The 14,997-nt window shown below is 38.9% G+C and overlaps 1 protein-coding gene across 1 annotated transcript in view; it reads right to left on the bottom strand.

The window, feature by feature from the left end:
* The window catches only part of TMEM106B (transmembrane protein 106B), a 47,966-nt gene that overhangs the window by 6,475 nt on the left and 26,494 nt on the right, over window positions 1–14,997 (bottom strand). The window contains exons 4-6 of the mRNA XM_007944065.2: window positions 6,821–6,961; window positions 6,530–6,579; window positions 5,746–5,799 (exon numbers count right to left, since the gene is read on the bottom strand). Coding sequence (XP_007942256.1) covers window positions 5,746–5,799; window positions 6,530–6,579; window positions 6,821–6,961 — 245 coding nt within the window. The remainder of the gene's footprint in view (window positions 1–5,745; window positions 5,800–6,529; window positions 6,580–6,820; window positions 6,962–14,997) is intronic.

Genomic DNA, 14,997 nt, shown 5'->3' on the forward strand with positions numbered 1-14,997 from the left:
CAATAAAACACAAGTAAACATCTTTCTGGTATTCTTTGCTTTGAGCCAGGATCCATCTGACAGCAGCTATGATATCCCTTGTTCCACGTCCTCTTCTGAATCCAGCTTGCACCTCTGCAGTATTTCAATGTTTTTAAATTTATTAAGGCTTGCTTTATAGCCAACATATGGTCTATTATGGAAAATGTTCCATGTGCACTGGAGAAGAATGTATATTGTGCTGCTGTTGGGTGAAGTGATCTGTAAATGTCTATAAGGCCAAGTTGGTGGATTATATTGTTTGGCTTTTCTAAATCTCTGTTGAGTTTCTTTCCAGTTGTTCTATCTTTCAAAGTGTGTATTTGCCTTGAGCCAAGATCCATCTGACAACAACTATGATACCCCTTTTCTACGTCCTCTTCTGAATCCAACTTGCATCTCTGGAAATTCTCTGTCAATATACTGCTGCAACCGTTTTTGAATTATCTCATCTGCACTTCCTCCAAAACAGATCTGTTAGTTCTTCCAGCAGTTCATGGTACTTTCAGCATTCCTCACCAGCACCACAACTCAAAAGCATCAACTCTTCTTCGGTCTTCCTTATTCAAGGCCTAGCTCCCACATGCATATGAGGCTACTGAAAATATCATGGCTTGTGTCAGGTGCACCTTAGTTCTCAAGGAGACATCCTTGCTCCTTAGCACTTGAAAGAGTTCCTTCTCGGCTGACCTGTTCAGTGCTATATGTTGTCTAATGTCCTGACTGCTGCTTCCATTGGCGTCGATTGTAGAACCAAACAATGTGATTTCTTTGACAACCTCAATCTTCTCTCCATTTATCGTGATGCTGATTAGTGGTGCAGTTGTGATGACTTTTGTTTTCTTTGTATTGAGATGTAATCCATACTGCAGACTGTATTCTTCAATCTTCATCAGTTAAGTGCCTCAAGTCATCCTCACTTTCAGCAAGCAAAGTTGTATCATCAGGGTATCTCAGGTTGTTAATGATTCTTCCTCCAATCTCGATGTCATGTTTTTCTTCATATAGTCCAGCTTCTACAATTATTTGCTCAGCATATAGACTGAATAAGTATGGGGAAAGGATACAACCTTGACGCACTCCCTTCTTGATTTTAAACCATGCAGTGTCCCCTTGTTCTGTTTGAACGACAGCCTCCTTGTAAATGTACAAGTTCCTCATGGGTACAATCAAGTGTTCAGGAATTCCCATTCTTCTCAACGTTATCCATAATTTGTCATGATCCACACATTCAAATGCCTTTGCATAGTCAATAAAACACAAGTAAACATCTTTCTGGTATTCTTTGCCTTGAGCCAAGATCCATTTGACAACAACTATGATACCCCTTTTTCTACGTCCTCTTCTGAATCCAGCTTGCATCTCTGGAAATTCTCTGTCAATATACTGCTGCAACCGTTTTTGAATTATCTTCAGTAAGATGTTACTTGTGTGCAATATTAATGATATTGTCCGATAATTTCCACATTCTGTGGGATCACCTTTCTTTGGAATGAGTACAAATATGGATTTCTTCCAGTCAGTTGGTCAGGTAGCTGTCTTCCAAATCTCTTGGCATAACTGAGGGAGTACCTCCAGTGGGGCATCCATTTGTTGAAATATCTCAATGGATATTCCGCCAATTCCTGGAGCCTTGTTCTTCACCAATTCTTTCGCTGCAGCTTCAACTTCCTCCTTCAATGCCATTGGTTCTAGATCATATGCCACCTCCTGAAATGGATGAAAAGTTACCAGTTCTTTTTGGTACAGTGACTCTGTGTATTCCTTCCATCTTCTTTTGATGTTTCCTGCATCATTCAATAATTTGCCTATAGAATTTTTCAATATTGCAACTCGAGGCTTAAATTTTTTCCTCAATTCTATTTCAGCTTGAGAAATGCTGAGGGTGTTCTTCCCTTTTGGTTTTCTAACTCCAGGTTGTTGCACATTTCATTATAGTAATTGGCTTTGTCTGCTCAAGCTGCTCTTTGAAATCTTCAGTTCAGCTCTTTTATCCTGTCATTTCTTCCATTTGCTTTACCTACTCTCTGCTCAAGGGCAAGTTTCAGTCTCTTCTGTCATCCATTTTGGTCTTCTTTTCTTTTCTTGTCTTTTTAGTGACCTCTTGCTTTCTTCATGGATGATGTTCTTGATGTTTTCCCACAATTCTTCTGGTTTTTGGTCACTGGTGTTCAGTGCATCAAATTTATTCTTTAGGTGGTCTCTAAATTCAGGAGAGACATATTTAAGATCATATTTTGGCTCTCGTGGACTTGTTATAATTGTGTTCAACTTCAAGTTGAACTTGGATATGAGCAAGATATGGATGGTCTGTTCCACAATCAGCTCCAGGACTGGTTTTGGCTGAAGATATTGAGCTTCTCCATCATCTCTTGCCACAGATATAGTCAACCTGATTACAGTGTGTTTCATCTGGTGAAGTCCATGTGTACAGCCACTATTTGTGTTGCTGAAAAAAGATATTTGAAATAAGTAAGTAGTTGGTTTTGCAAAATTCTACCATGCAATTTCCAGCATTATTTCTGTCACCAAGGCCAAATTTTCCAACTACCAGTGATTCTTTCTTGCTTCCAACTTTTGCATTCCAGTCACCAGTGATATCAACACATCCTGATTGCACGTTTGGTCAATTTCAGACTGTAGAAGTTGATAAAAATCTTCAATTTACTCATCCTTGGCTTTGGTAGTTGGTGCATAAATTTGAACAACAGTTGAATTAATGGTCTTTCTTGTAAGCGTATGGATATTATCCTATCACTGACAGCATTGTACTTCAGGACAGATCTTAAAACACCCTTTGTGATGAATGCCACGCCATTCCTCTTCAAACTCTCATTCCCGGCATAGTAGTACATAAGGTTGCCTGATTCAAAATGGCCAAAACCAGTCCATTTCAGCTCACTAATGCCTAGGATATCAATCTTTATGCGTTCCATTTCATTTTTGACAACTTCCAATTTTCCTAGATTCATATTTCGTACATTCCATGTTCTGATTATTAATGGTTGTTTGCGGCTGTTTCTCCTCAATTTGAGTGGTGCCACGTCAGCAAATGGAGGTCTCAAAAGGCTTACCTTATCCATATGAGTAAGGCTGGTTTCACTCTGATGATACAGCTCTTTCCCAGTCCTATTTTGAGAGCCTTCTAACCTAAGTGACTCATCTCCTCCTCTGTACTGGACAATGTTTCTGGACTATTCATAAAGTTGTGCAGTAATATATCAGACAGTGTTTCTTTGCTATTCATAAGGCTTTCCCTGGCCAATTCTTTGAGAAGCGGATGGCCTCTTCCTTCTTCCTAGTCTGTCTCAGTCTGTAAGCCAGGCTGGTACCTCTGTACCATGTGCACCCCACTGGGTTTGAAAATACCAGTGGCATAGCCTCAAGACTCACAGCAACACATCACCACAGCAGTAAAAACTGACAGACAGGTTTGTCTCCCTTACCTGTTGGGAAACTCTTCAACCTCTTCTCACCTGGATCCCTGCAGCTGACTCCTCGCTCTGTCCTGGGCCCCCTAGCCTTTATACTGTTTCTCCCGCCTTCTGCTTATGGGGTGTGGCCTGGATTCCCTCTCCTCACCTGGATCCCTGTGGCCAGCTCCTCGCTTTGTCCCGGGTTCCCTAGCCTTTATATTCTCCTTTTGCCTACCTTCCTGCCTTGCCCCTTGTGAGGTGTGGCCTGGGTTCCCTCTCTTCACCTGGATCCCTGTGGCTGACTCCTCGCTCTGTCTCAGTCACTCTAGCCTTTTATTGACTATGTAAATGCATTTGATTGTGTAGATCATAACAAATGATGGATGACATTGAGAAGAATGGGAATTCCAGAACACCTGATTGTGCTCATGAGGAACCTGTACATTGACCAGGAGGCTGTTAATCCAATAGAGCAAGGGGATACTGCATGGTTTAAAATCAAGAAGGGAGTGCATCAGGGTTGTATCCTTTTTCCATACTTATTCAATCTGTATGCCGAGCAAATAATCCGAGAAGCTGAACTATATGAAGAAGAACATGGCATCAAGACTTCAGGAAGAATCATTAACAACCTGCAACATACTGACGACAGAACTTTACTTGCTGAAAGTGAGAATGACTTGAGGCACTTAACTGGTGAAGACTGAAGAATACAGTCTGCAGTATGGATTACATCTCAATATAAAGAAAACAAAAATCCTCACAACTGGACCATTAAGCAACATCATGATAAATGGAGAAAAGATTGAAGTTGTCAAAGACTTTACATTGCTTGGTTCTACAACCGATGCCAATGGAAGCAGCAGTCAGGACATCAGACGATGTACAGCACTGGGCAAGGTGGCTCCAAGGGACCTCTTTCAAGTGCTGAGGAGCTAAGATGTCTCCTTGAGAACTAAGGTGCACCTGACACAAGCCATGTTTTCAACAGCCTCGTATGCATGTGAGAGCTGGACAATGAATAGGGAAGATCAAAGAAGAACTGATGCTTTTGAGTTGTGGTGCTGGTGAAGAATGCTAAAAGTACCACAGACTGCCAGAAGAACTAACACATCTGTCCTGGAGTAAGTGCAGCCGGAATGCTCCTTGGAAGCGAAAAATGCCACACTTTGTCTCACCTATTTTGGTCATGTTATCAGAAGGGACCATTCCCTGGAGAAGGATGTTATGCTTGGTAAGGTCAACGAAAGAGGGGAAGGCCCTCAACAAGATGGATTGACACGGTGGCTGCAACGATGAACTCAAGTACAGCAAGGATCATGGAGCTGGCGGGGGACCAGGCGGTGTTTCATTCTGCTCTACATAGGGTCACTATGAGTCAGACACAACTCGACGGCACCTAACAACAACAACAACAACAACAATCACCTTTATTCCCTATTGAGAATTTTTAGACCAGCCTATGACTTCTCTGCTCTATAGGTGCTAGGAAATACATAATATGAACACATCTATGCCATTCATTCTTTCTCATTCTCAGTCCAGCATTTTTCACCCTAATCCTACCCTACTTTACCATGCCTTCTGGAACATCCTTTCAACCTATATCGATGTTTTTTCTTTTACTTCCTTGCCTCAATGAGAATCTAGTTCATCCTGGAAAATTAAGAAGCAAATTCCTCCCATATACTAGACAACACAGGGTAGGACCTATTCTCAGCATATTCCAACATACTGTCCTCAAGTAAAATCTTACCCCTTTGAGAGACATCCTACTTGGTTTTACTATCTCGTTCTCATTATAATTAGCAATCATTTACCACCAGCAGAAAGGCATTGGATATTCAATTAAGATTTCCTCTTTACCCACATCTACAATATTCCTGAATTTTTCAAAGTCTACATTCACTATTTAACAGCCATGTGATGCTTCACTACTACTCTGATCTTCGATTTACTCATTTATAAAAACCAAAAAAACCAAACTCACTGCTATTGAGTCAATTCTGACTCACAGTGACCCCAAATGGGTTTTCGAGATGGTAAATCTTTACGGAAATAGATTGCCCCATTTTCCTTCCATGGAGTGGCTGGTAGGTTTGAACCGCTAACCTTCTGGTTAGCTGTCAAATGCCCTAGGCACTGTGCCTCCAGAGTGCCTTTACTCATTTACAGAGGGGATAATATTTATCCTTTCCTCATGGCACTCTTGTAAAGCTAAGATGCTGTCTATAAGATGCTACAAGCCAACGTGATAAATAAAGAGTTTTAACCAAAAGTATTTTTCAAAGAAAAAAAAAATTATACTTACTGCATCATGAGTACTATGTTATGCACTTTGATGGATACCAGTGTACAGAAATCACTGTTAAAGAAAATATATGAATAAATGCAAATTATGACATTATAAATTTAAAATAGTTTAATTACTATTCTTCTTCCTAAGTTAAAATAAACATAAGTACTATTAAGAAAACACAGTAAGCATTATATTTATTGAGCATTTTTTATACTTCAAATACTGATTGTTTCATGACTTTTTATTCTAAAACTACACTTTCATATTACTGCAGTTGTAGAATTGTTTTAACATGGGCTACAAATTACTTTTACTTTTTACTCACTATTTGAAATTCCTAGCTACCCAAAAATTCTAGATCCAGGCTCATATAAAAAGATAATGAAAATATTTAATTATCATTATTATTTTACTTAACAAGAGTTAATAATCATTTAAATCTAATCTAAAAGCTTCAGAATTTCAAACCAATATTAGAACATTATACATTATTGCCATTCATAATCCTCTTACATCAACAAATATATGAAACTATGGTTCTCACAATACAGGGAGTAAAAATAAAAAGTAACATAGTGTTTATCATCCTAATACTGAAAAATAAAATGAATCATAACTTATGTGTGCATGCATAACAGAAGAATAGAAATGATCAGAGACCAGAAGGAATATTCCAAAATATGATTCTTTTTCACTGAAAACATAATGGGAAATTAAAAAACAAAAGTATTCTTCATACTTTATTCTATATTTTTATTATTTAATAAGAGAAAGTTATTAAAAAATCAGAACTTACAACATATAACTCATTTCTTCAGCTATAACAGTAGGTACAGTGTAATCAATCTGAAAAGCAAAAAGTGAAAACAATGAACAACAGGATCAAATCATCAAATAGTTCAGAGGCATTTCATACTTTCAAAGAGTTTAGGAATCTCTCTATGAACTTGATTCTAAGATTTCCTGATACATGCATGGGATATATATCTCAAAGTCAAGTTTTTGAGTAATTCTCCTTCAAGTTAATGTGATAGGCAAAGTGGAGACTTAGTTAACTTTCTGAAATTATCTCAAGACTGAGGCTTACTTGCTTCATATCAAGCGGCCCAATATTAGTTATGTTGTTCAAGCGTGCCTTTCCAATAACCGTTTTTGAAAACTGGACTTGTGCAGTGATGTTTTCAACTTCAACAGAATAATAGTTATTGTTTGTTATATTTAATGTATTCTGCAAGAGAAAAGAGACAGAAAATGTAGACATTATCTGAAAATATGCAAGACAAATACATATTCAAATTAATAAAAACAGTGACTGCATTGTAGGAAGATGAAAAGTATTACTAAAAATGTCAAAGAACACTGAATGAACCAGTTACTTGGTTTTATGCATGAGCCCTATGGATAAAATATGCCTACAATAAAAACACAAATTCAAAAAAACCAACAGGCCCAGAAAACGTATAGAAGAGGAATATGAAAAAGGAATGTCAGACAATAAATTTGAGGCCTTCATTAGCAGAAAGTTAGTAATAAATTTACTCTACATGTAATCTACATTTTTTACTAATTACAAATATGTATGAGTATCCATAGACTATATTAGAAGCTGTTTCCTATTCTATTATGTACAACAATGACCATTTAAAATGTTAGGTAATATTAAAAAATAACTGTTACTGTTTAAGAAAACTAGTACTTTTAACTTTTATATTGCTAGAGATGTATACCAGTTCAGTATAGAGAAGAAATAAGATAGATTCAAATCCATCTTGTTGGAAAGAAATGTGGCTGCATCATTTCTATACTTTAGTAATATCTGGAGTGGGCTTCTGTACTTCTAATTCACAACTCTTGCCTCAAATTACTTTAGAAAAGAGTCAATGAAAACAAAACAAAAATGTTAAATCAGGAAACAGTAGATGATAAATAAAACATTTAAAATAGTTATAGCAAAAGACAGTATAAACAAATTTAAGAGGTACAAAATGATAAATCTGGAAGAAACATTTGTAAGGCAAGTAACAATGGTTACCACTCTAACATAAAATGAGGGCTTATAAATTGAAAAGAAAATGATAAAGCCCTAACAAGAGAAAAAAAAGGCAAAGGCTATGAGCAGACAAACGTAAAAAGTGAAAACTCTAAATGGCCAAGAAACATTTGAAAAGATTCTCAAACTCAATATGAGTCAGGGAATTTGTAGTTAGGGAAAAGCTGATTAAAGCAAAAAATAAAATATTGCTTTATATCCATCAATAAAATTTCTAAAAAGCAACAAATTCTGTTCTTGGTAGGGATATAGACAAAGGGTATATTTGTATACTGCTGGCAAATATTTTAAGTGCTATAGCCATTTTGGTAAGCAATTTAACAAAATTCATTAAAATAAAAATGATATAAATACCTACTCCTCACTTATCGACTATCTCATTATCTGACATTTTGCATTTATGACAACAATAAAAAATCTCCTTCCAACTATTTTATGCATTAATCATGTACATCTCGCAGTAAAGAATCCCAAAGTGCAAGTCCCATGGTAACACTGGTTGTCACGGTTAGGTTATGTGTCAAAGTGGCTGGGCCAGCATTCTCAGTGATCTGACAGTTATGTGATGGTATAATCATTTTCCATTTTGTGATCTGATATGGTCATACCATTTTTGTATAATGCCTATTTTTGCATAACAACCTGGCCTTTGATCCTAACCATGTCGATAAGTGAAAAGTGGGTTATATGTACCCTTTGACCTAGCAATAATATTCCTAAAAATCTACTCTACAGAAATAAAAACATTAGGATGTTAATGAGTTTTCTTTACAGTGACAAAAAAAAAAAGAGAAAGATAAAGGAAATAAATGACAATTCATAAATGAAATGACTTATCATAGTAAGTTCCTACATGGAACACTATGCAAAAGAAGGGATTCACACCCATGATGTTTATCACAGCATTATTTACACCAGCAAAAAGATGGAAAGTGCCCATCAACAGATCACTAGATAAATAAACTATGGTATATACACACAGTGGAATGCAACACTAATATCTCATAACATGGATTAACCTAGAGGACATTATGCTCAATGAAATTAGTCAATTATGGAAGGACAAACACTGTACAAAGTTAAGAAAAGACATACACATAGAAAGAATCATTATTTGAAGGTTATCAGGAGTGGGAGAGGAATGGAGGGTAAATCACTAAGTAGATGGTAGACATATATATTAACTTGGATGAAGGGAAATGTAATATATAATAAGAGGGAGGTCAACACAAAATGATCAAGGCAGAGGAAGCCACAGGGAGGAGCATTAATAGTTAAAAGTAACAAAGGTAAATACTATTACATACACGATCCTGCAGTAACAGTAATAACAATAATCTATGAGTGGATACACAAATAGTCATTCAAACTGAACAGAGGTGGGAAGGTGAATGGGACTACACCCATAAATATATGTAGGTCTCACAGAGGATATGTCCACCTATGTATTTATATATACTGCAAATATATTCATGAACACAGTAGAGCACATAGGCAAAGTTATGAAAACTTTTTAGTCATAACCAAAACCTTGAGGAAATCAGTCTCTCAGCATAGGGGCTCAGGACTATAGTTTTGGAGTACACTAAGGTCAACGGGCATAAGATAATGTTGTACATCCTACTTTGGTGAGGAGTGACTGGGGTCTTAAAAATGAGTGAGCAGCCATCTAAGGTGTAACTGTTGGTCTCTCCTCATCTGCAGCAAAGAACAGTTAAGAAAATTAAAGATGCAAGGAAACAATTAGGCAAAAGGGCTACTGGACCATGTGAATCCCAGCCTCCAGGACCCTGAGACCTGAAGAACTAGATGGTGTCTGGTTACCCCTGCTGATCGCTCTGAAAGGGCTCTCAATAGGAAGTCATGGATTGAATAGGAGAAAAAATGTGGAAGAAATCTCGAAATTATAAAAAAGACCAGGCTTACTGTTCTGATGAAGACTGGTAGAATCCCTGAGATTATGGCCCTTAGACATTCTTCAAGTAGGAAACTGAATTCAACCCTCATGGCTCAACTTTCAGGCAAACAACAGACATGCCTATAAGGTGAACAGTGATACCAGGAGGGTTTGCACTTATTAGAACCATAAACTATATGAGATCAAAAGGGCAGCATTCGCCCAGGAATAAAACTCAGAAGACAGGAAGGCATAGGGAGGAAAGATGAATGGAAATGGTAACCACAGGGAGGAAGTGGGAAGAGTGCTGTTTCACTGTGAGGACTGCAATCAATGTCAAGACAAAATGTGTATTGACTGCTGAATGGAAAATCAATTTGCTCTGTATACTTTCACCCAAATCACAATTAAAAAGAAATAAAAACATAAAGAAAAAAGGGATCAGCTCCAAATCAGATAATGAGATAATTAGGATAGATTTCTACAAAATATTAACAAGTGAGGAAAGTAAGATGCATAAAAATTCACACTTTATTTTTTTGGAAAATAAATAATGATTTTAAAAAGACTGAACATGTGAATGTTATCTATATAAGTCAATACAAATATGGACAAAGATGGTTAAGATGTGATATGGGATGAGTTAAGAGAGAAGACAGAGCCTTAGTAAAAAAGCTAAAAAATTTTTACAAATGTGCTAGAAATCTATAATTACATGATCACATTTATACATCTAAATTATTAGCTTTAAATATCAATAAAAGCTTGGTGAAATAAGAAAAATCTCTTTCTAAATATATAAACATTTTAATCTAATTAGCTCTTAAAACCTATGTCAATTTCATTCTGCAACACAACAGTATTGTCAATTTGACGTCAATGGATCTCTTGCTACTGACCAATGAGAATGGGGTTCAGGAGAATCTTATGACCCTCTGTATATGCAAAATAATGTTGGTATGTATCTTTTTCTGAAGTGCTAATTGCTTTAATCAGAATATTAAAAGGCTCAGTAATCCAAAAAAGGTCTTGAGAACAAAAATTCTTATTAGAATTGTTGTTGTTACTATGTGCCATCAAGTCGGCCCCGACTCACAGCGACCCCTCCTTGGGTTTCTGAGGCAGTATCACTACGGAAGTAGATTACCCAACCTTCCTTCCGAGGAGTAGCTGGTGGGTTTGAACCTCTAGCCTTCTGGTTAATAGTCAAATGCCCACAGGCACTATACTACCAGAGCTCCTTATTAGAATTAGAAACAGAATTATTGAGAATTAAAAGACACAAAGAAAAAATAAGGAACAAGAAAGAAAAGAAAAAAATAAGACTAGTAAGAATCCATTGAACTAATAAGCCAAATAGGGACCACAATCATAAGCTTTAAATAATGAGGATTTATTATCAAAGATGTGAGCCTAGTGGCACAATGGTTACAGCACTTGGCTGCTAACCTAAAGACAGTGGCTTGAACCCACAAACCATTCCGAGGGAGAAAGATGTGGCAGACAGCTTCCATAAAGATTTACAGCCTTGGAAACCCTACAGTGTAGTTCTACTCCGATGTTTGGGTTATTGTGAGTCAGAATTAAATTGAGGCAGTGGGTTCTGGTCTTATGAAAGGCCTTAAACAATCTATGCTCTTTAACTGGCAAATTTATTTTCAGCAATTTATCCTAAATTAATAATCTGAAATGCAAACCATTTAAGTATAAAGATTTTTTCTGAATATTCATAATAGCAAAACTAAACATTCATTAAAATGGCAGAGTAAACTGTAAGATAGCCAGCCATGTGATAGACCATATTTGACTATTTAAAATGGGAAAATGAATTATGATCTGTCAACCTAAAACGTGCATTAGCACACACTTGCATATGTGTATAAAAATCCTTGACTGCATTTGTAAATATATTGTGAAATGCTGTTGAGTAGTTCCAACTTGTAGTCAACCTACATACAATAGAATGAAATACTGCCTGAACCTCTGTCATCTTTAAAATTGTTGCAATGTTTGAGCCCACTGTAGCAGCCAGTGTAAAATGTGAATATATACACATACACATACACGTATATATATATATATATATATACACACACATCCATACACATAAATATATATATACATACTCCTCGGAAGGAAGGTTGGGGAATCTACTTTCGTGGTGATACTGCCTTGGAAACCCAAGGAGGGGTCGCTATGAGTCGGGTCCGACTTGAGAGCACATAACAGCAACAACAACATACACATGTACATACATGCAAATGTAATTGTTAGTAATACACAGGCACATGCTACATTAGGTATTGTTGTTGTTAGGTGCCACTGAGTTGGCTCCAATTCGTGGTGACCCTAGGTACAATAGAACAAAACACTGCCTGGTTCTGTGCCATCCTCACAACCCTTACTATGCTTGAGAAGTAAAAATCTTTATACCTTATGTGGTAGTTCAGTTTGTGAGTCAACTTGGCTGGGCCTGGTTGAGTGGCTGGAAAGCTAGATGTAATATTCCCTATGATGAGATTGGTAATCAACTCCATGGTGGAATCTACTGTGAGCAGTTGAGTAGCTGCCTTAGGGAATGTGGTCTGCTTCCTGTATTTAAGCAGAAGCCTTGTGGAATGGTCTCTAGCACATGGCATGCTTGGACCCTGCATGTAGCTGTATCGCTGTTCAGCAGCCTGCCATGCTCTGCTGACCTCGGGACTTAAAATGAACTTGAATTAATAGCCTGTCGTGTGGTTTGGTAACATCAGGACTGTGCCTTTTTACTTGTCAACTTTGGGCTTCTCAGCCTCAGCAGCCAGCAGTTGTCTGAGTGAAGAAATGCCTCTAGCTCCAGTGAGCCGTGAACAGGAGGCAGAGCTGGACCCCAACGTTGAGGGGCTTTCACCCAGCTCCTAGTGCCTGGCACTTTGAACTTGGGCTAAAAGCCTCCAAACTTTAAGAGAATAAACTGTTTGCTAAGGCCATCCCATTTGTCATATACTCTTGTCAGAGTGGTACTAGGTAACCAGAACAGAATTTGGTACCAGGAGTGGGGTGCTGCTCTGACAGATACCTAAAACGTGGAAACAGGAGTGGAGTGTGTCCTTAACCTGAGACCCTGGCAGAGAGACCCTGGCATATGGCATGACAGACGGCAGGACAGAGCAAGAGACCGGCACAAGAGACAGCAGAAGCAGAGCCCAGAGACCAGCATGAGAGACGGCAGTAGCAGAGCCAAGAGAACTGGCATGAGACAGTGACAGCCTTACCAGCCCATGGAAGAGAAAGCTTGATGCTTTTGGTTAGGCTTACTGGTGGAGTGGGTTGCCTTCTGGCATTAACTGGTAAAAGAGACCAGCATGAAATGGAGTAGCAGGTTGGCCGGCCCATGAAGCAAGAAAGCCAAGTGCTTTTTGGGCAGGGTTTTCCAGTGCAGTGGATTGCCTTCGGCATTAATTGGCAGAAGTGGAGAGGGTAAGACCACGGCCTTTGGGAGTGGACCACAGCCCCCTAGGTTTCAAAGAGCCAGGCCTTCACTAACTTGGTTCTGGAGTGTGGGGCTGCTTTTTATATGAGTCAGTGGGATGGAGCCATAGCTGCTGCCCCAAAGTGAGGGGTGGGGCTGCCATGCCCAAGAGGGAGAGGAACAGGGCCTGCCAGGCCAAGGGGGTGAGGTCACCACTTAGAGGAACTAGGGGCTGGAGCCACCCAGTGGAGGAAACCTGTACAGATGCCAACCAATGAGATCTGTACAGATGCCAAGATGACAAGGGGTGGAATTGTGGTAGTTCAGTTTGTGTGTTAACTTGGCTGGACCTGATTGTTTGAGTGGCTGGAAAGCTGGATATAGTATTCCCCATGATGAGACTGGTAATCAATTCCATGGTGAGCAGTTGAGTAGCCTTAGGGAATGTGGTCTGCTTCCTATATGTAAAAAGAAGCCCTGGGGAATGGTCTCTAGCATATGGCACGCTTGGACCCTGCATGTAGCCGTGTCATTGTTCACCAGCCTGCCATGCTCTGCCGACCTCAGGACTTACAATGAACCTGAATTAATAGCCTGCCGTGTGGTTTGGTAACATCGGTACTGTGCCTTTTTATTTGTCAACCTTGGGCTTCTCAGCCTCAGCAGCCAGCAGTGTCTAAGTGAAGAAATGCTTCTAGCTCTAGTGGGCTGGGAGCAGGAGGCAGAGCTGGACCCCAACGCTGAGGGGCTTTTACCCAGCTCCTAGTGCCTGGCACTTTGAACTTGGACTTAAAGCCTCTAAACTGTAAGAGAATAAACTCCTGTTTGTTAAGGCCATCCATTTGTGGTATACTCTTGTGAGGGCAGTACTAGGTAACCAAAATACCTTACAATATTTTTCAAATATTTTACAATGATAGTACCTTTTATAACTAAAAAGAAATAAATGTTCACATAAAAGAATACACAGCATTAATATATACTACTTGTGATAGCTGGAGCTGTGTGTCAACTTGGCCAGACCACAATTCTGTGTGGATTAAGCAGTTGTGATGTGGGAACTACCCATGATGGGATCAGATATATATGTTTTAAGCAGCCAATCCATTGAAAGGGAGTTTCCCTGTGGGTGTGGCCTGCTTCCAGTATATTTATGGACATCCTGGGAAAACAGACAATCTTCTGTGGATCAGGATCCTGCTGTGCTGCCTACAACTGTCTGTGAGCGAACCATCCACCATTCAGCCCGGAGATCTTGGATTCGTCATTTGTTAGAGTCAACAACCCACTCAAAATGATTTGTTGCAAATAGGGGTTGGTTCAATCATTGCAAAACCAAAACCAAAACCAAAACCAAATCCACTGCCACTGAGTCAATTCCAACTCATAGAGACTCTACAGAAGAGAAAAGAATTGCCCCCATAAGGTTTCCAAGGCTATAATTCTTTAGGAAGTAGAGTGCTTCATCTTTCTCCCATGGAGTGGGAACCTGCCAACCTTGAGCTCGTCAGCCCCTGCAGCTGTGTGAGTTGGGAAACGCCTCCAGCTTGAAGTTTGATCCAAGAACTTGGGATGTACCAATTTCTGTAAGTGTGTGACCATGAGCCATTTTCCTAAGATAAATTTCTCTTTCTCTCTCTATATATAAGCTTTACTGGTTTTGCTTCTCTAGAGAACCTAGCCTAACACATTTGGTACCAGGGTTGGGGCAATGTTCTCCAGGAAGCTGTATATGCTCTAAACCAGCATCCAATATACGGTGCTGTTTCTCCAATAGCCAGGATTCATGGGCCCAGCAACCAAGAGGTGGAAACAGGAGTGGTACTACTCACTATTACCTCTAGGGACCCACTCAAAAATTTTTTG

This window comes from Orycteropus afer, unplaced genomic scaffold (genome assembly GCF_000298275.1).
Source record: "Orycteropus afer afer isolate SDZICR_OR568_19922 unplaced genomic scaffold, OryAfe1.0 scaffold00119, whole genome shotgun sequence".
Classification (NCBI taxonomy): Eukaryota; Metazoa; Chordata; class Mammalia; order Tubulidentata; family Orycteropodidae; genus Orycteropus; species Orycteropus afer.